The sequence below is a fragment of the Arvicola amphibius genome, chromosome 10, assembly GCF_903992535.2.
Source record: "Arvicola amphibius chromosome 10, mArvAmp1.2, whole genome shotgun sequence".
Taxonomy (NCBI): domain Eukaryota; kingdom Metazoa; phylum Chordata; class Mammalia; order Rodentia; family Cricetidae; genus Arvicola; species Arvicola amphibius.
Window position 1 is genome coordinate 32,335,435 of NC_052056.1, and position 22,207 is coordinate 32,357,641.

General features: G+C 35.2%; 1 protein-coding gene across 2 annotated transcripts in view; it reads left to right on the top strand.

Annotated features, from left to right (window-relative positions):
• Epha3 (EPH receptor A3) overlaps positions 1 to 22,207 on the top strand; it is a 304,113-nt gene that overhangs the window by 259,290 nt on the left and 22,616 nt on the right. For both annotated transcript variants that reach the window (XM_038345226.1, XM_038345227.1), the window contains exons 12-13: positions 9,151 to 9,212; positions 10,002 to 10,211. In XM_038345226.1, the coding sequence (XP_038201154.1) occupies positions 9,151 to 9,212; positions 10,002 to 10,211 (272 nt within the window). The remainder of the gene's footprint in view (positions 1 to 9,150; positions 9,213 to 10,001; positions 10,212 to 22,207) is intronic.

The window sequence follows — 22,207 nt, forward strand, 5'->3', positions numbered from 1 at the left end:
AGGGGATAATTCACTGGCACCACATTTCCATACTCTATGGTTACCAGCAGACATTCCTCCTTACATTGTGCACAATGTTATTTTTCTGTAACATTACTTGTTGCTCTTTCCAAGTGGTACTGATACCTTCCACCATTTTAGTGGAACTATAAAGGTATTTCCTTCTGCACAGTCCTAAAACAAGGGACTGTGGCATAATTAAAGAATACTTGGATTTTCCTTTGAATTTCCATATGAAATAAATAAAATTAAGAATTTAACAAGGAGCCACGTGGTGGTGGCACATACCATTAATCCCAGCACTTGGGAGGCAGAGGCAGGCAGATCTTTGTGAGTTTGACGTCAACCTGGTCTACAAGAGCTAGTTCCCGGACAAGCTCCAAAGCTACAGAGAAACCCTGTCTCAAAAAAAAAAAAAAATAAAAAAACAATTTTACAATGTGTAATAATTAAGTATACACAACAAAACCATTTTAAATCTTGTAGATATTTATTTCTTGTCCCTGCAGTCTTAGTTAGCAGTCCATATTACCAATAATACTGAAATACTCACGATGAAAATATTTTTGTTTTAACAATTAATTAAAACATTAATAATGGAAGTGAGAATTATGAAAATGAGTGATTTTATTATTCCTTCAGGAAAAGACCACAGTGTTTTAGATGTACAAGGACACATATCATTGGATTTTCAGCGTCATTTAAGCATTTAATGTGCATGGTGACATCTTGATCAAGCAGTTGCTCTGTTGGTCTGGAGCCCAACCGGGAAAGTCAATCCATGTGGACTTACGTAGCTCTTCTCCTCAGTTTTCGCTGTTCTGGTTGCTTGTTTCTTCGTGAAGAGCTGGTTTTGACTTCTTACTGCTGTACACTTATCTTGTCACTGCCACTTGCTGCATTAGAACCGATCACTTCTCTTTTACATTTTCATGAAGGACCATACATCATAAGTTCCTTCTCTAGAAGTCACTACAGATATTGAAAAATACAGTTTTCCATCTTAACTCTATCCCCAAATATGGGGGGAAAACTTGTTTTTATTATCTTCTTTTAGCATAGATTTTCTCTATGCGTGCGTGTGTGTGTGTGTGTGTGTGTGTGTGTGTGTGTGTATGTGTTAGGACACATGTGTGTCATACCTAGCACATGTGAGAGGTCAGAGACAACCAAAGAATCTAATTCTCATCTTTCACCATGTGAGTCCTTCAGACCTAACTCAGCTCATCCAAACTGGAGGCAAATGCCTTTTACCTGCTGAGCTAGCTCACCAGCCCAGGTCTCATGTTATATTCTTATATTCCACTTACTCTCCTATTTCTTGATTGTTGAAAATATTCCTAAACATCCCCCATAGCAAAGCACCATTTCAACTTTATAAAACTTTTGCATTCATTTGTTACTGCTGAGCCCTAAAACAAGGGACTGGGTAGATCATTCAGTGGTTAGGAGCACTTGCTATACACACGTAAAACCTCCCTTTGAATAAGCAGAATCCATGCAAAAAAGCATGACCACATATTCCTCTGACTCTAGTGCAGGAAAAGAAGACAACAGGAGGATTACTGTGTTTGCTGGGCATTAAGTAGAGACACCAAGTTTCTCGAGAAACCCTATCTCAAGGGAATGAAACACAGAAAAATAGAGAATACCAGATATCCTCCATTGGCCCAGGCATCAAGGCATGCTTGTGCACAGTTCCATTTGCCACACTCAAAAACTTACTAATTAACTAAATAAATAAATGAAAAATTAAACAAGACATCCCTAACCAGATAAAATATCTCAAACAGATAGGGATGTGACTAAATTTAGCCTTGGACCAAAATAGGTACTTAATTTTCCAGTGTGTCAGGAATCAAAACTGTATTGATTGAAAAAAGTGGCAAACATGTATATGTGTGTGTGTGTGTGTGTGTGTGTGTGTGTGTATGCATGTAAAAACAATCAATGAGAAAAAGGCCACAAATTTGAAAGAGAGAAAGGAGGAAAGCACAGGAAAGAATAAAGGGAGGACAGGGAAAGTGAAAATAAAGTAATTATTATAATATCAAAAAATAAAAAGTAATGTAAAAATCACAAATCAATAAACAAATAAAGAAATAAAGAGAAAAAAGGAGCAGAAGGAAAGTAACAGAAGTGAATGAGGAGGGACCAGGGTATTTTCTGTTAACAGGTTTCCAATGTGATTCTTTAATTGATTTTAATTTTCACAGAAGTTCAATTACATATCTACTTTCTTCAAGAGTGATGAAGAAAATGATTACTTTTTAGGCTGAGCAGAATCCTCACATTTTTTTCAGCACCTCCATTCAAGAGAGAGTGAGTAAAGGTCCCCATGAAAGAGAATGCTCCTGCTCAGGTGATGCTAGTGGCCGGTTCCATTCTTTCCCCAACAGGCATTGTTTCCTTTGAGTCCAGTGTGATGTGTTAGTAAAAGTAACCTGTTCTGCTGAGACATAAGAACATGTTTACTGGATTAAATGCTCCACAAAACAGTGACTATTCGGGGAAATTTCCTTTACTTCTAAAAATAGAAACATACTTTGAATTAAAATAACACAAAGAAACAACAACCACATTGAAACATCTAAAACAGTCTCCAAGACAAAAACATAGGAAAAAGTAAACACATTTCAGATCAAAGAGATGTTAAAAATGCAGGTAGTGTATGTTGAGCTTCTTACTCAAGTCTCATTCTAGTATGCTCTGGTGTGGATTACAACTACCTCCTTGGAGTGAAAGTTCTAAATTTTCCATATCTCTCTGTTCAAATAAGAACACGAGCAGCTGCCAAGCCCACTCTATAAATACAGCCGCCGCATGCACCATAAACATAATAGAGTAGTCGGGTTAGAATTTGATCGTGAGCTCCTCAGTGGTATGTTGAAAGGCTGCAAGTCTATCTCCCTGCAATGGCGGAGGGAAATATAAACTTTTTTAGTATCAACTTAATATATTTCATTTAACACAAAACAGAGCTAATCTGCCTCTAAAAGTTGGATTTTCTACTGGCCATTTTGTTTCCTAAAACTCTTTGACTTCTAAAGCAATTCTGTCCACAAAGTACAGAGACACAGCAGACTGAAGTGGAGCTTAATGTCCATGAACAAAACGGCATTTACAAAGAAAAAAAAAATCACATTTTAATTAGGAACCAGTGGATCTAAAATCGAATTCCAAGACAACCTTACTGTGTGAGTCCTCATGCACATCAGAATGTTACAGGTGCTTCCTCTGTGAAATGAAGAACAACAGTACTGTAGCATTGTCAGACACTTCACATATCAGAAGAGATTATACAAGGCTAGATTTACCACCTCTGACTAAGCACCAGTGAATGAATCAACAAAAGAAAATTCTGGAAAATAATTCCTTGTTTTTGCTTCTTTTTTTTTCCCCTCTGTGCTTAAAAGCCATTCTTATTATTGCTATGAATTGTGTGCTTGGAACCACTCAACCTATGTAACATGCTATTTTCAGATCATTTTTTGAAAGCTCATTATATAGTCATTACTTTTTCATTTATTTGAGTTGAGCCATAAACAATGTTAATGGCATGGTACTTGCCGAGCCCGATGGCCTTGAACAGGAGAAGGTGATAGAGCCTGTGATCTTCAAAGTAGCAGAAAGCTGGGGCACACTCTGCTCAGAGCTAGGCACTAACATGTGTTATCAATTTTGCTTGAAGTTCAAAAGGATGGAACTTTGTTTCAGCAAATGTTTGATATTTCTGCCATCACACCATTAGTTAAATGATGTTCAGGCTCCAACAATAATTACCACTGGCAAAACTTTACCTAGTGGGTTAGAGAAGGAGTCATGCTGGTTGTGACTGGTATATTTTTCACATTGAAATTATTTTCTAGAAATTAAAATAAATTTATAGCAAAAATAAGATTTACTGCATATCTCACATGTAATCTTGTATGATGAAGAATGCTGTGAACAGTGCACTAAGGGATTCTTTATATGTCCCTTTGAATGCCCATATTGCCCAAAAGGCTTATAAATTTTCATTATCTTCACATAGGATAAGAAAACATTACTAGAAGACGATGTTATGTGACAACATCAAATCTTCATTATTTCACTTGCTTTTCTCTAAAAGTTTTATCTGTGCTTGCTATAATACTATATTTCATATGACTTTGTCAGTAGCCAGTATTTATATGATATTTATTTTACCAATTACAAGAATGGTTTGTTAGAATAACACATTTTGGCAATGCTCATGATGCAAGTTGTTTCACACAATCACAATTGCAAATGGACAACTGAGTCAGAACACATATATCAGCATGCCATGTAATATAATTGGGAAGGTTTTTATCAGTGTGATATAAAAAAATAAGAAAGAACTTATGTTATGTATGTTGAAAAGATTTGGGTTCTTTCTTACCATCTACTAATTTCTCATGGATAGATACATTGCAACTACAAAGGAATTGGTGGTATATATTTTTGTCTTTTATATAAATAGCATGGTTTCCTGGCATTATGATAATATAAATTCATTTTAAGGTAGATAATGATGAACACAGAAACCCAGACATGGTCAGTTTATAGAGACTGAGATTGTGGAGTGCTCTTGGGCCACACCCCGCCTGATAGATTTCTGCGGAAGAAGTAGCAGAAAGCCTGTAAAAGCCAGAGAGGTTGGTGGCTGACCATGTTTTCAGGACACTACAGGGCATTGAATGTATGAAATCACTGTTGCCATGACAGCCTGCACATGACTTGTGACCTCAGGGAGATGGGAGATGGCACCAAGTTTCCCCTACATGTAAGGAACTGTTGGGAATGATAGCTTATGGGAGTCATCTTTCTGGAGGGTATAGACACTTGTAGCTCAACCATGATCTGATGGAGGGCCACATATCTATATCCGACAGCATGTAGGAAATAAAAACTACACTTGATGAGCTTTAAAAAAAAGGAAGACACAAAGTTAGGGTAGTGAGAGTTGTAGAAGGGTTTAATATGACAAAAATACATTACTTAAAACTCTAAATAATGACAACTTAAAATTTGAAGGCAAATGGATAGAGCTAATAAACATCATATTGAGTGAGGTAACCCTGACGTATAAAGACAATTATCATATGTACTCACTCATAAGTGGCTTTTAGACATAAAACAAAGAAAACCAGACTACAGTTCACAATCCCAGAGAACCTGGACAACAATGAAGACCCTAAGAGAGACATACATGGATCTAATCTACATGGGAAGAAGAAAAAGAAAAGATTTCCTGAATAAATTTGGAGTATGGGGACCTTGGGAGAAGATTGAAGGGGAGGGAAGAAGCAGGGAGGGGAACAAAGAAAACTGTAGAGCTCAATGAAATAATTTTAAAAAACACTCTCAATGAACTAATAACATACAGGAATATTTTTAACTTATACAATTTACATCAGTGTAAGAGCTGGGTGTGGCAGCTGCGAACGCAGTTATTTGGGGTAAAATGGAGGTGAGACAGAGCAAGTTGATCCTCAGAGCTTGCTGATATATCATTCTAGATGAATCAGTGAGCTTCACAGCCACTAAAACTTCTGTCTCCAAGAATCTTAGGCAGAAAGTAATAAAAAAAAACAAACCCGAAACTGATGTTTGGCCTCTTTGTGCATATGCACATATATGCACACATGTGAATAAATGTTCATTTACTACACACAGCATATTTCAAAGAAAAGATGTATACTCCAATTTCAGCTGAATGTAAAGATGCAGAGATTTCTAATATTTCTGAACTACTATGGATAACTGAGGCAATGAACTCACTATACCAGACTGACTTGATTCAACACCCTTCTCCACTCCCCCACCATTTTTTTTTTATACTGAGTAAATTCTGAAGCAAAAATGAAATCTCACTGTGAAATCTGCCTGGGCAGTTTTTGATGGAGATTCTTCAGCCACTCATAGAACTGAATTTCCACTGAGCTTAGTGCGTAGATAGTTATAGATTTCCTTAGTTATGATAAAAGATAAAATAGATTTAAATATTGTAACTGTAATACTTGCTTGATAACTGTTTTGTTATATGTAATTTTGCTATGTTAAAGTTGAAGCCTTTATTTTTTGTTTAAACAGAAAAAGGGGAAATGATGGAGGAGAGTTATCTGTCTATGTTTCTTTCATTGGTTAATTAATAAAGAAAACTGCCTTGGCCCTTTAAGAGAACAGAAAATTAGGTAGGTGGAGTAGACAGAACAGAATTGTGGAAACAAGGAAGTAGAGTTGGAGAGACGCTTCAGGCAGTCACCATAGGAGACTCCATGCTGCTCCTCTCTGAGATGGACGCAGGTTAAAATCTCTCCTGGTAAGCCACACCTCGTGGTGCTACCCAGATTACTAAATATGGGTTAAAGGAAGATGTGAAAATTAACCAATAAGAGGCTACAGATAATGGGCCAGGCAGTGATTTAAAAGAATACAGTTTCCGTGTAATTATTTTGGGTAAAGCTAGCCGGGTGGCGGGACGCAGCCCGCCGCTTCCCACTACACGTAGCCCCAGGTATGTTTTGGGCTCTCTCATGACAATAAACGAGACAGGTTCCAATTTTAGGAAACAGATTGTGGTGTGTGCTAATCAAAGCACACAGGATGAGTTGTGCAAATGTTAATGCCAGCACACTGCATAATGTGCAGATGAGCTGGTGTTTGTAGACGGTTTCCCACTGCATTTACTGCATGCTAGAGCAAATTCTCACCACTACTCCACAGTCTTTGTTTCTAACCATATTTATCGAGATCACAAAGGAAACTCTTAAGATATTGCTTTCCAAGTGATTTTGTTTGCTCTTTGTCTGTACATTTGGGTTGCTGGATCTTTGAACTTAATGCAAAGCACATTTTCAGGCTTGCCTATCTTAACTAAAGTGTTTACAAATACCTAAACTAGAAGAGCTAAAGGCAGCCTGATCTGATTTCTGAATGGTCATGGGACCATGGCTTAATTGACTGGTCTGACTTTTTAGCTACTTTTATTTCCCTTGCCAAACATTTTACAAGACATGCTAATGAGAAATGAAATGGCCAGAAGGCCAAGAGCCAGAGGAAATCAGTGATAAGCAGAGAGCTGAGTGGTATACAAATGCAGGGACCAGCCAAATGAAGCGGTGTCGTTGATTCCCATTGAAGCATGTACTCAAGTTTGGTAGCATATCATTCTCCTCCAAATTACATAATGAATGAAAACAGACTCTGATAATGATCTGACTTTGAATGAGCAGGCTTTCTTTTCATTCACTCCTCAATGATTCATTTATTTTTACTACAGGATAGGGCTGAAAAAAATGTCTTAAGAGACATCACAGTTTCTAAGGCGCAAGTAAATCTTGCATTTCTTCTTGAAAATTGTCAAACTAAGTTGTAGCTAGGATTTGATAAAAGCAAGCCATAAATGATAAAGGTTTTGAGTAAAATATTTTTTAGATTTCACTAGGTCAAGGAGGTACATTGATGTGACACCTGAAGTCTGTAAATAAATCAACACTTTAATGAAATAAGCCATTATAACAGTTGAAAATAATATACATGAATATATATATATAATTATATATAAAATATATAATTTAAATGCTTGAATATTTAATTAATATTATTAAGCTATATTAAAACAATAAGAACTGTAAAAGTAACCCACAGGGAACTGATTCATGGTTCAGAGTTGATATTTACCAATAAAAGGAAAGTGTACAGGAATGAAGATAGTTTGTAGTATCAAAATGGCCAACTAGCTAAAAGTGTAGCTTATTTGATAGATTTCTTCCCAGCATTCATGAGGCCAAGGGTCTAGCACTGGACCACCCGAGTGTGGCAGATGTGTACGTGAGGAACACCCAGCAGATGGAAGGAGGAGATTTCTAAAGTTCATTGCCAGTCTATGCTCCACAGTGAGTTCAAGACTAAACTATATAAGAGCCTGTTTTAAAATTAAAAAATAAGATAACTAAAACCATAAAGAAGAAAAAATAAAACTGATAACTAAAACCATAAAGAAGAAAAAATAAAACTGGCCTAATGCTATTAGAATAATCAAAATTAATAAAAATAAAGAAAAATATATCAGGGGAAAGTAGAATTAAAAATTAATTAGTTAATAATTAATCAACATATCCCCACATCAGAGAAGATGCTTAGAAGGGAAGCTCATGATTGCATCATACAATAGATGAGCATGATTGTTTGGTCAAAGCCTGTTTTATGTTTATGGACTTTCAATATCTTTTAGTTTTGACCTAACTCCGATCCTCTAAACTTGGTCATATTATGTTATGAGAAATATTTTGTTATATGAAAGTGTAACTATAGGCATACTAACATTAAAAATTTGGGGGGAAGAATAAATATAGGGAGATTCATGTGAGTCTGATGAACAGATTACTGTTCCATAGTACTACAGACAAGAGCACTAAATACCAAATTCCTGAGTGTCTGCAGCATGGTGACTAGTTTGAAATGTCAATCTGCCAGAGTCTAGAATCATCTGTGGAGAAGGTCTCACTGAGGAATTATCTGGATGGCCCGACCTATGGGAGATTGTCTTCTAGATGTGGTATGACCCAGCCTAAAGTGAGTGTCCTCATTGTTCTTCAGGTTTGGGTCCTGCCCTCTTTGTAAAGAGAGAAAGCACCTGGTACACATACATTCAGTATCTGGTTGTTATCTGTGAAAATAACTCACCTCTGAAATGTTTGCTGTCTTGACTTCTGCATAAAAGACTGTGGTGTAAAACTGTGAGCACGCATAAAACCTTTCTCCCATGTTGGTTTTTGGCAAGTATTTTTATCATAGTAACAGGAATGAAACTAAGACAATGAGGTTGAAGACAAATGTTTGTTTCTTAAAAATACCTCAGAAGCAAAAGAAAAAAGGGATGTACTTGGATATTTTATGGCTCTTGAACACTATAATAAATAACTTAATTTAGATAAAGTTGGTTACAGGCATTTGTTCTAGAACCTAGCTTTCTGTATTTTTTTATTTTATTTTGAAATATTTTTAATTGCAACTTTGTAATGTTTAGAGGACACAGAAGTCACCTGTGTGTATTAGATGTTTCAATACTATATAGTTGGTTCTATGGTTGAGGCCAACTAAGCATGCTGATGAATATATATTTATCATGTACATTATGTTTAGGTAAGCCAGTGATGATCGTTACAGAATACATGGAGAACGGCTCCTTGGACAGTTTCTTACGTGTGAGTAAAATATCATAAGTATAAAGTTTATGTGTTCCTATGATATAGTGTATATAAATGCACATATTGGCAAGTAATTTATAGAAAATATTAAACACCTTCTAATACTGTGCTAAGAATTTTGATGTCTAAATTTCAACAAAAAGTGAAATAGTCTTTGATTAACTAGCAAAGAGAAAATTGTAAAATTTCATCTTTAACTTGTAATTCCTTACATGTATGGTTAGTATTTTAGAACTTCTTTTAAATGTGTAAGGTTTTTGTATTGTCCCAAATAACACTTTTAAAGCTATTTATTACTATTTAAATATAACTGTATTGGAAGGGTACTTTGTCCATAACTCTATGACTTTATCTTTCACAATAATATCTTTAGTTAGCTATAACTAAAGATCAGGCCAAACCCTAAAAATGAGGTAAACATATTTTTCTCATATATAACTATTTATGATGATTATTACAACTTTTATCTAGAGACGAAAATAAAATATCTATCAAAAATCTATCAACTTATTCATGCCACCTATTTACTTTGTTGTTGTTCTTAATATCAGTTTTTGAGTAGGATCAAAACAATACTATTTTGAACTGAATTCAGATTGTATGATACTATACTGGGGGTTGCAACCACGAACAATTTTGCGTTAGCCATGCATTTATTTGTCTACAAATCATGGTAGTATTATGTGCTTTTATTTAAAATGTGTAGCGTCAATAATGAAAGATTTTGGAATATAAAATTCTAAAGCAAAGGAGCAAATTTTAGCCTGTATGGTAAATGCATTTCAGAAACATGATGCCCAGTTCACGGTCATCCAGTTGGTGGGAATGCTCCGTGGAATAGCATCAGGTATGAAGTACCTTTCAGATATGGGCTATGTCCACCGGGACCTTGCTGCTCGGAACATCTTGATCAACAGTAACTTGGTGTGTAAAGTTTCTGACTTTGGACTCTCTCGCGTACTTGAAGATGACCCAGAAGCTGCTTATACGACTAGAGTGAGTAATGGGGATTCCACCGTCTTTGTTTTCCATATTTAAATATCTGGGTGTATAAATAAGTAGAAAGGATGACATAAAGCCATGTGTCAATTATATTTTTCATAGATGCAGTCATTTCTCAATAATTAAAATATTATTTATTCTGTTACACCTGATAGTTTGCACTTAACAGCCAAATAACTATTATATTTTAAATAACATACCTGATATAAGAAGCCCCGGCTCAACACAGCAAGGTCTCCACATGCCTAAATTACTGACATTTTACTACTCTCTCTTTCTGGCTGAATTACCTTTAAGAGGCATGTTTGATAAATTCTGTGGGTTCTTGCAGCACTAGGTTATTTTTAAGCATTGAACATTAATATTCTCAATAAAGACTTTAAAAATAAAGACTATTCTTTATCCAATTTTGAGGGTGTCTTTTTCCTTGCCATGTATGTTCTAAATATATGTCTCTGTGTAGCAGGTTCAGTTTTATTACTGAATATATCCCTTGTATATAAAGATATATCCTTTTAGATAAGAAAAGAATTACCCTTGTGGCTAGTAGAAGGCATTTATAACAGTGACTTCAACTATCTAGCTCTGAAGACGAGATGGAGTTAGAAGCATGGGTAGTTAAATAATAAAAACAGTTTCTTAACATTTCTCTACTCTCCACAAACATCAGCTAGTACAGGTTCTATAAAAACAGCATAATATATCATATTTCCAACTACACTCTCTTCCCAGGAATAAAAATATGTAGCAAAGGAAAATATTTACTTATCATCCTACAAAATGACTTTATTCTCCCCACTACTGCTCAGTCCTCTAAAGACCTCTTTTGTAAGCATCTGACTCTATAAACATTTAGCGGTACAGAAGGAGTATTGTTGCTTGTTTTGTTCCTGTAACAGCTGTTATATTTAAAAAGATCTTCCGGTTTTAATAACGCATTTCTGATAAGAGACTTATATTTGATTACTTATAGTATAACCTAATGCCTGAGTCAGGCTCTGATTTCTCTGTGGCACATTGTTATTAAATGTGAGTATCCTTGGTTCCAACTTGATTCCTGATTTGAGACTACTCAAAGGAACAACTGACCTAGTGGGAAGCTGACAGGGATTTATAAATATGACCATCTACTTTCTGGAGACTCAACTGTGTTTCTGCTCAGAATTTCATTATACGGCTTGTGACTTCGTTAGGAGTAAAGGCACTTGAGGACCATTAATTTGGCTTTAGTAAAAAAGGAAGGAATTGCTATATCAATATTCTCATGTGTTAATTCTGAGTAAAAATGCAAGAGGCTTTGTGTTGAAATTTCAGTGTCAGAAGATTCTTGTCAACCATAGCAGCCAAGTGAATGCATTCCCTTCCCACACATAGTTGCTCAAAGCGCTCCAGTGTCCATCCTTGTGTTCCGCTGGCACTCTCCCAAATACCCATGGGGTTCCCAGCTTCCTTCTGAAAAGCATCTGCATGTCTACAGGAATTTGGAAGTCGTTGACTTAATCTCCAATAACAAGCTTTGTTTAGTACAGTAATTTTATGATTTACTTTTAAGATGAGTATGATTATAAAGTCATTGAGCTGCTATTTTTTATGTAAACACACCAAAACAGCTGAGCTGCCATTCTAACAGTTGTGTAGAGAATGTATACTGACTGAAGAAGGTCTGTTAAGGAAAAATATTAGAGCACTCCTCTTTCTGAAATTTAAAACTGGATGTGTCAACTAGCATTGATAAAATTATTTAAGGAAAAAAATTGGGAAAATATACTTGAATGAGGTAAAAATTTATTATCACAAATGAGACTAATACCACATAAATTATATAATATATAAAATAGTTTATTCATTTATTTTCTAAACAAAACCAATTTTATTCATTTTTAATGCCATATTACCTAGTTGCCCTAATATTTAGTGATTATTAACTTTTTCAGAAATATTAAATTGTGAGAGGCATATATATATATATATATATATTATAAGTCTGATGAACCCACTTTAAACATCATACATTACTTAAGAAACACTTAACATATTTTACATTGTGTCTATAATTTTATAATTCAGGAATTGGTATTCAGTAGTTCAATGGATTGATTCTTTGCCAATGCCTTTCTGAACACTGTTGCTTTTAGGTACAGGAAACCAAACAAAGAAATCACAAACCGTATTTGATTTTATGTTGTTGGTGGGGGGATATCTGCTCCTTTCCTTGTTTTCAAAAATCTCTGGCATATTCAGACAAAATAAAAGAGTAGTACAGAAATTCTATCAATTAATCATAAGAGAGGAGAGGCAGGGAAGGGAACAGAGAAAAATGTAGAGCTCAATAAAAATCAATTAAAAAAATCCTTAGAGACCAGGAACATAGGTAATCCACAGGAGCACATGTGTGCATTCATGCAGGCCTGAGTGCAAATTCCAGCAGTTATGTAAATACCTGGGCTCACATGAACAGAATGTAAGTAATAAAAAACCAATAATAAAAAATAAAATGTAAAACATTTCAAATAGAGTATTTATGGAGTTGACAATAATCTTAATCTCTAAACATACTGTTTTCTTAGGTATATACTAATCTCTTCTTATGTTCTCAACACTGTGATGTAAAGAAAGGGTCTAATAAACAGTCATTTACATATGTATGTGTGTGTGATTCAAATCTAGTATTTTAAGCAGAAGTCAACTATTTTCAGTACCCACATCCAGTTATTCTCACTCCTGAATTATGCAAAAATTTCAGATGTTGACACTGCACATTTTACAATATTGTTATAGAGTCTGTTCCCTCTGTAAAATCCCACCTCAAACTCATGGGTAGTTCCAAGTGAAAAGGCTATAAAGTTTTATTGTTATTATGAAAATAGTTTTAAGCCCACAGACTCCTTAAAATGCTCTTGGGATCCCTACAGATGACTGAATGACACTTTGAAGACAATTGTTACAGGTGCTTTAGCAGAAAAAGTACCTTAAAAACTAAATAAATATTTCAGTAGACATTCAATGATATAAATCTAAATTATGATATAGCTATATAAAATATGCTTTGTTTTAAACAGTTGTTTGTGAAGCAAAACTTTAGTCACACACTCCCTTAAGAAATAACATGAAAACCCCTGGATTTTATCTGGGTGGTGTAACTAGAACAAGCAGCCCCACAAATATAAATCCCCCAAACCTTCTATATTTGAGCAACTAAGAATTCTTTCTTCCCACTTTTCATCATGTTACTTTCAAAATATAATTATGACATGTTCCATTTTCTCTGTTTGGGCCTGTTCTACCATATGACTATTTTAAATGAATCACGTTGGAAGGCAAGAATTTAATCATAGAAGTTGTGTTCTGTTCTCCATACACATGGACAATCCATGGTATATGTACTGTGTGGCTTCTGCTCTCTAGCTCTCTTTCTCCCCCTTTCCTTCTCTCTTTCTTTCTCCTACCTTCTTCCCTCTATCTCAAAACATACATACACACACACACACACACATATATATATATGCACACTCATAAATGCATAAACACATATATACATATACATAAATACATACATGTACACATATTTGCACGGACATGCACACACATAAAAACACTAAAGAAATAAAGAACCATGTTGCTATTGGTGAGAACTTTGTGTCACTGAATACATTGTCAACACTTCTTTTTATATGATTTTTTTCAGCTTAACATTTTCATATATATGCATGTCAGCATGCTTCTGTGTCAATTAACATTCTTACTATTATGCTGCAATAGAACCCACAATTCCAGTATACCAGCTGTGAATCTGCTGTTACATGCATGGTCCCCACTAGAGATAAAAAATGACTTTTACCTATATGCCGTGCACTCAGGCAACCTATTCTTTTTCATAATCTCAATCATTTTAGGCATATGATAACTGCATGGATTTTTTTTTTAGGAAACTTAAGAAAACCTTTTGGCTTTCTCTTGGGTCTATCTTCCAGTGGTGCACCATTTTCTCTTTGCTTCATTCTGATGTTGCATACTGAGCAAAGCAATCAAATTTCAAGCATGGTTAAGAGTATCCCACCTTTGGTCATAGAGGAGAACTTTATAATCTGTGGCTTCTAGATCTGTGACTCCACTGACTTGATTCTACCTTTAATCTGTGTCTATACTGACTTGACTGAGTGGGGATAGCTTTGTATTATATAACTTCATATTTAAAATGAATAAAAATGGTCTTGTATTGTTCAAAGTACCTCCATTTAAATAATAAAAACTAACCTTCATTCTTGAAGGATTCTCAAAGAAAAACCGTTAGCATCAAAAGTAACAGATACAAAACATATTATATAGATATTTAATTTATACATGATTGAAAAATGTAAGAACAAAATAGATAATCAATGTTCTATGTATGCTAACAATAAACTTTAAATCTAAGTAAATAAAACATATACCAAATTACTTCCCACTCTCTTATATTGGGCATGTCAAATCCTGTATGTAGCTTCACAAAATGAATCTTCTTGCTCATACAAAGTCTAAATGAGTTGTTGATTTTAGTAATCAATGTTGTAATAAAAATTGATAAGTCTCCTTGTACATTTTCAGCATTCATTTTAGACAGATGGCTACCGTGATCATTTCAGCCTGGGAAAAGCAAAGCTGTCTGTATTTATGTGAGGGAAAATCAAGGCGGTAGTTTTGAAGTGGAACACTGAGTAAGGAAGCTTTATGGAAATGTGTTTAAATGTATCTTCCTTGGTCCTGGAGGGATTATTTTTCTATGAAATGTATGATTCACTGATTCACAGATTTGTGCAGGGAATTTGTAACTACTGCGTTGAAGGCACAGTCCTGGAGACTAAGAATCTTGAAGTAAGCAGAGCCAAGATCTGAACTCATGAGTGTGCACTCACTATAACCCAAGTCAGGGGAAAAGTCAAGCTGAAGCAGGAGAAGTTACTTGAATGCAATAGCTCATTGTTTATCTATCTTTTCACCCCTTTTCTTACAGAGGGACCAAGTGTTACTCTATGGGCCCACCATGCCTAAAATGCACTATGTATCTCTATCTATATTATTTCCTTTTCCTAAGGAGATCTGTTCCCTCTAGTCCTTTACTCTATATCTACCCACTATGGTTTTATAGATTGTAGCTTGGCTAACATTTATTTTACTGCTAAGATCCACATATAAGCAAATACATGATGTGGGAGGGTCTTCTGTTTGAGTTGATTTCACTGGTTGATAAAGAAACTGCCTGGCTCATTTGATTGGCCAGCCCTTAGGTGGGCGGAGTAGACAGAACAGAATGAGGGGAAGGGACGTTAATAAATTTCCATGCCTCGCCTCTCTGGGACAGATGCCATGCCTCTCCTCAGGGAGACAGACGCGATGAAACTCCAGCCCAAGATGGACCTACGCTAGAATCTTCCTGGTAAGGCACCACTTTGTGGTGCTACACAGATCATTAGATATGGGTTAATCAAGATGTGAATAAGAGGCTGAAACTAATGGGCTAGGCAGTGTTTAAATGAATACAGTTTGTGTGTTGTTATTTTGGGTATAAAGCTAGCCGAGCGGGAGCAGGGCAGGATGAAAAGCAGGCCTGCCCGAAGCTCATTACAACAAATACATATCATATTTATTTTTCTTGTTCTGTGTTACCCCAGACAGAATGATTCTTTTCTAGTTCCATCCAATTGCATGAAAATTTCATGATGTCATTTTTTAACAGCTGAGTAACACTCCCTGGTGTAAATATACCATTTTTTATTCATTCTTCTCTTGAAGGACACCTGGGTTGTATCCAGGGTCTGGCTATTTTGAGGATGGCAGCAATTAACATGGTTGAACAAGTGTCCATGTAGTAGGATGAAGCATCCTTAGGGTATGTGCCTGAGTGTGGTATATCAGGATCTTGAGTAAGATCAATTCCTGTCTTACTGTGGAATACAACACTGATTTCCATAGTGGACTTATGAGTTTGCGCTCATTAAGCAATGGATAAGTGTTCCTCTTCATCCACTTATACACAAACATGAAATGTCACATGTTATGTTGATCTTGGACAAATGAAGTCTTGCATTTCCCTGAGGCTATGGATGCTGAACATTTCTATAAAGTGTTTCTCAGCTATGGAGTTTCCTGTTTTATGAGTTCTCTATTTATACCCGCACTTCATATTTAATTGTTATTTGCCTTCTCGATATCTAGTGCTTTTTAATTTATTATATATTTTGGAGATATATATATATATATATATAGGAGATATATCCTATGTTGGATGTGTAGTTGATAAAAATCTCTTTCCATTCTATTGTCTACCAATGTGTCTGAATAACAGTGTGCTTTGTCATAAAGAAGCTATTCACTTTCATGAGGTTCCATTCATTAAATTTTGATCAAAGTACCTGTGCTAATAGGATTCTATTCAGAAAAATCTTTCACTGTACCAATGTATTGAAGGTTATTTCCTAATTTCTCTTTTGTTATGCTCAATGTATCAGGTTTTATGTCGATGTTTTTGATTCATTTGGAGTTTGGTTTTATGTGGGATGATAAGTATGGATCTATTTGAATCTTTCAGTCTTCCAGTTTGACAAGCCTGTTTAGATCTGTACCCCATTTTTAATTAGGTTATTAGTTTTCTTATGTCTAGGTTATTGAGTTCTTTATAAATTTTGGATATTAGCCCCAATCAGATATGTAGTTAACAACTGAACTGTCACTTATACCTCCTTGGAAAGGAAAAGTCAGTTTTTACTAACAGATTGACAATGGGTATCTTGACTACAGGACAGACTTCATGTTCAGGAGCAATTGACCAAAATATATTGGAATTTTTTATGTGCTTTTATTTGATTACAGTTTGATGCTCTGTTTTGTTCTTCTTTTTTGGATGTTATTTTATTTTTCTTGGGTTTTTGGAGGATTTTTTTGTTGAATTGGATTTGGGTTTTTTTTTTTTCAGAAAGAACTTAAGGTACATTGGGTAGGAAGTGGACAAGTTCTGGAAGGATTGGGGAAGGGAAACAATGTGATCAAAATATATTTAAATTGAAAAATTTCGTTAAATAAAAAATAAAATATGTATATATAAATGGATAGATAAACAGGTAGATTAGATAGATAGATAGATAGATAGATAGATAGATAGATAGATAGATAGATAGATGATAGACAGACAGACAGACAGAGAGAGAGACAGACAGACAGACAGACAGACAGATAGAGATAGTCTAGAATGTAAAATCAACTGAATTTTGGAATTAATTGAAGCCACATTAGGTCATATTTTATCTTATTCTTCAGGTTTTATTTTGTATTACAGGTGCTCTTTTCCCATCACATTACCTAACTTTTATATTGTATTGTGAGCATCTGGAAGGGTCATAAACATTGTTTACTTGTGTTTAGGTTTTTGCATCCCTATAATTACTTAAATATGAGTATTATACTGTCTATTAATATATTCTTATTCCTTTTCCATAATGCTGAAAAATCTCAAGTTCAAGGGTGGGCTTCTGCTTCTTTAGAATCATCTGTCTCTGATCTCTCATGGCAACCAACATCTGTTGAAACTGTTCTCTCAGTGGACCTTAGGTTGGAGCTACTTAGGACTAGAATAAATGCCTCCCCTGGGATGTGCTCCCCTTGAATTGTGCCTTGTTGTCTACTACAGTGAGTGGAGCTGAGTCCCTGATAACAGATAGATGCTAAGACTTTCAGCAAAATGATTTATCTCTCTAGTTCTGCTTTAAACCTGAGAGGCTAATATTTGTCTACAAGTTCAATACTCAATCATTCTGGGTTGAATCAGATTAACCCCTTGAGTACTTTGTCATTTGAACTACCATCTAACAAAGTTAATGAGCAAAGATATGAAATGAGAATCCTCGGGAGAGTAAAAAAACAAACAGGGGATTATTTTTACAAACAATTACAAGTTTTTTAAAAAGTGGATATTGAATAGTATACTTAACCGCCCAGATATTTAAGCCATTGTATTTATCATTAGAAGTCGAGGCAGTAACCATCCATGTGCAGCAAATGAACTGACATCAAATGAGCTCAGGAGGAAAAAGATAATAATAGTTATAGTTTGGTCAAGAGTCTTACACAGTGGTTCTCAACCTATGAGTCATGACTCCTCTGTTGTAAAATGACCCCTTTACAGAGGTCACATATCAGATATCCTGTGTATCCTATGTTATTATTCATAAAAGTAGCAAAATTATAGTTATGAAGTAGCAATGAAATAATTTTATGGTTGGGAGTCAAGGCAACATGAAGAACTGTGTTAAAGCACTGCAACATTAACAAGGTGGAAAACCCAGATCTTATGAAAACTATCATATTTAAATATGATATCCTAATATTCTGACTTTCAGAATTTTGTAAGAACAGTTCACTACTTTATTTTAGCAACATGAAAGAGTTTCAAACTTCTGTGACGAATAGTGAATTGGAAGAGAGCACTTCAGCACTGTTTTCTTGAGCCCCTACCATGTGTATTTAAAACTTTTTCTTCACTGGGAGGTGGTGGCACAAACCTTTAATCTCAGTACTGTGGAGGCAAAGTCAAGTGGATCTCTGTAACTTCAAAGCCAGCCTGGTCTACACAGCAAGTTACAAGACAGCTAAGGCTGTAACTCAAAGAAACTCTGTCTCAAAAAAATAAATAAAAGAAAACACATATACACAGTAAATAAAAAAAAAACTTCGTTCATCTCCTTTAATTCTTCTCTAAATTGTATAGAAGTAACACAAGATAAATGATCAAGGAGTTGTAGAGTTTAGCATGAAAGTAACCTCTCTAAAAGAGCACAAAAGAATTATCACTGTGAATGTCAGCCACTTGTTGCTGTTCACACAAGTTTAGCACAGAAATTGAAGAGCTAAGGTTTATAAGATGGTCAAGCTGTTAGGCTATTAGAGAGGTGAACAGAAATATAGTTAAATTTCATTTTTCCCATGGTCCTTGGCTTATACATAGCAAAATAACTTCAGAAATGTCAAGCAACTTGGAAAAAGTAAACAGGAGAATCAAAACAGGTCCCAGAAAACAACACTATTACTTCCACTAAAATTAAGTATCCAAGTGGGACAAATAACCAAATACTCCTGGCACCTCCAATTCTTCAAGCTTCACTTTGACAGATGCTGCTTAGAAATGACTAGGTTTGATGCTTCAAAAATAGGAAGCATTAGCTTCAGGTTCTGCTGAGTTTGAGCCGGATGTTCCTCTGAAGTTGAGGTTTTAGATATAGCCCATATGCTGTGATTTTGGGATGGCTCCAATCCACTGTGAACTTTCCCCAGAAGCATTAATATCTGAGGAGTTTAAGTGTGGATAGAGAAGACAGTCAAATAAATGCTTTACTTAAAAACCTATTAAAATATGGGAAAATGCACCATCATAAATTATTTGTATAACTAATTGTACTTTTAAAATATTCTCAAAAATGTGTGGTAATTTACCAAGAAGATATAAATTATGAAATGAATTCCAAGTTTAAGTACATCAATAAAGTGGCAATAAAACTGTTCTGCTATCTGATCTGGACTCACATGGACCAAGTAATGACAGCACACTCTCTCATCAAATGCAACTTTTTGTATACTTCATTGAGACCTGTGTTTGACAGTTATTAAAAACTAGTTTTACATATTTAATATATTTATTAATAAACTTTCAATAAATTGAAAAACAAAATAGAAACCTTTAAAAATCTGGGATGAACTGCTGAGATGGGTGATAAGAAAGGAAGAAGTTTTGTTTTCAACATCATAAGCAGAATATTGCATTAGTTTGGGAATTAATTTTTGTAAGAAATATAACTCTCTTTTGTACATTCATTTCAAACCTGTAGTTACTCAGTGTAAAGGTAGACCCTGATGTAAAGTATGACCATGTTAAACCTTCTGAGCTACACTTTCCTTTAGCCACATTGCTTCTCAATTTTTCTTTGCCTTTGGCATTCAGGCATCACAGACGTGGAAACTCTGCTCTCAAAAGTCAGTGCTTCTACTGAAATGCAAGGCACTAGTAAATTATGCCTAGGAGGAAAATGATGATTAAACTATTAGATACATTTAAGATTGACTGAAAATAAAAAAAAAAAAATCTCTCCTAAAATATAAGAATAGGAGAAGGTAAGGAGAGGCGGGAAAAAATGAGAGAATAATTAAAATTAAGCTAAATTCCAGAAAGGGTATTGCAGTTTTATCAAAATCTAGGTATTAAATTAGCTCTTGTAAATTGGGCTCTTGATTTTCATAATGAAGTTAAATCCAAGGACAAGAACAAAAGTGTCTACAGAATGAACAAGTGTCTGAAACAGGGAATGCAAGTGTAACCAGTTCATATAAAGCCTTAGTCCTGAGGTTCATTTGGCTCTTCTATAGCTGTTCAAGGATTAACTGGCATCACCTGAAGCAGCAGCTCCCACAAGGGATGATGATCGCCCCCAGCAGATATTTACTACTGTCTGGAGCTATGTTTGGGTTTCATAATTCGGGATCACTAATATCATACACACACAAAAGGAATAAAGGAATCTCAGAATGCAGAGTCATTGCCCCTGGAATAATCTGGTCTGAAATGGCAAGAGCAACCTTTCGGAGGACCTGGGTCTAAGGTTACCCCACACGTGTAAGGAATAAGAGTGAGAAGTCAGCCATGATCTCTAGTGCCACCACATACAGGTGCATCAGGGAATGCAGGAAGAAACAAAAGCAGCTTGGGTACATAATGGAATATTCTTCTCTGAAAATAATCGAATGCTATCATTTGTATTAACATTGGTGCATCTGGGAAATGCTATACTAAGTGGTTCGTGTGTATTCTAATAAAGCTGATCTCATAGAAATTAGTACAAAATGATGTTTACCAAAAAGGGATGGAGAGTGTAAGGTAGAAGAATGAAGGCAAATGTTTGAACAATGCAGTCCTGGGCTGCAGATAGAGAAAAGCAAGAAGTTCTGCCTGGGTGAGTGTAGACAATGACAATATGCTATATATTTTAAAATGCTGGATGGAGGGTATAATCACAGAAATTTTGAAGTGGGTCAAAGGTATCTCAAGAAAAAGACTACAGTGTGAATTTAAGGCAGCATGAACTTAGGAGAAAAGAGATTCAACTAAGATAAGCCAGCTTTTCTTGAATTCCTGATTTCTCGCCAGAACAATGAATCTATATATAAGCAACAAGCATGTGTGGTCGGTACAGACCCACATGTGCTCTGCTCATAACCTTTGTTTTATTGCATATTTAGCTTTCATGGGCTTGTGACTTCCAATTATAGTTTGGGAACACTATATTTTATTTATGTCAATGGACATTTTACTAGTTCATTATACTAGCTCTACTTTTTTTGTACTGATGGTAAGCTAAAGGATTTTGAATCTACAAGGTTGAAACTGAACAATTTGTAACGATATACTCAGTTTTCCTTTTAGTTCCACAGTCATTTCATTTGTTTTAATCCTCTTCTGCAGTTTGTACTTTTAATTAAATATATTTAGTGTCAAGTTCTCTATTCATTTAAAGGCAGACTGACTTGATATTGCCCTGCATGGAACTGGGGATAATTAAAAACTTTTTAGTCTGGTTTAGTTAGCAATGGCTTCAAAAGCTGCTAAATTTCAATATATCTTTGTAGTTAATAGTGAGTTTTTCATTCTTCCTCACCTAAAGAATTTGTGTAGCATTAAAGTTGTGTTAACTAGTTCCTACTAGAAGTTGATAGAATGACAGGAAGGAGGAGGATCACCCTGTTAAGGATCACACACATTATCTTTTTTTTTTTTTTTTTTTTTTTTTTTTTTTTTTTTTTCTTATGGTTTATTTTTTTTATATATATTTAAAAATTTCCATCTCCTTCCCTCCTCCTCCCCCCTCCCTCCCCTCCTCCTCCCCCTTCCCTCCCCTCCTTCTCCCCCTTCCCTCCCCTCCCCTCCACCCATACCTCCCCTCCCTCCCTCTCAAGGCCAAGGAGCTAAGAAATAT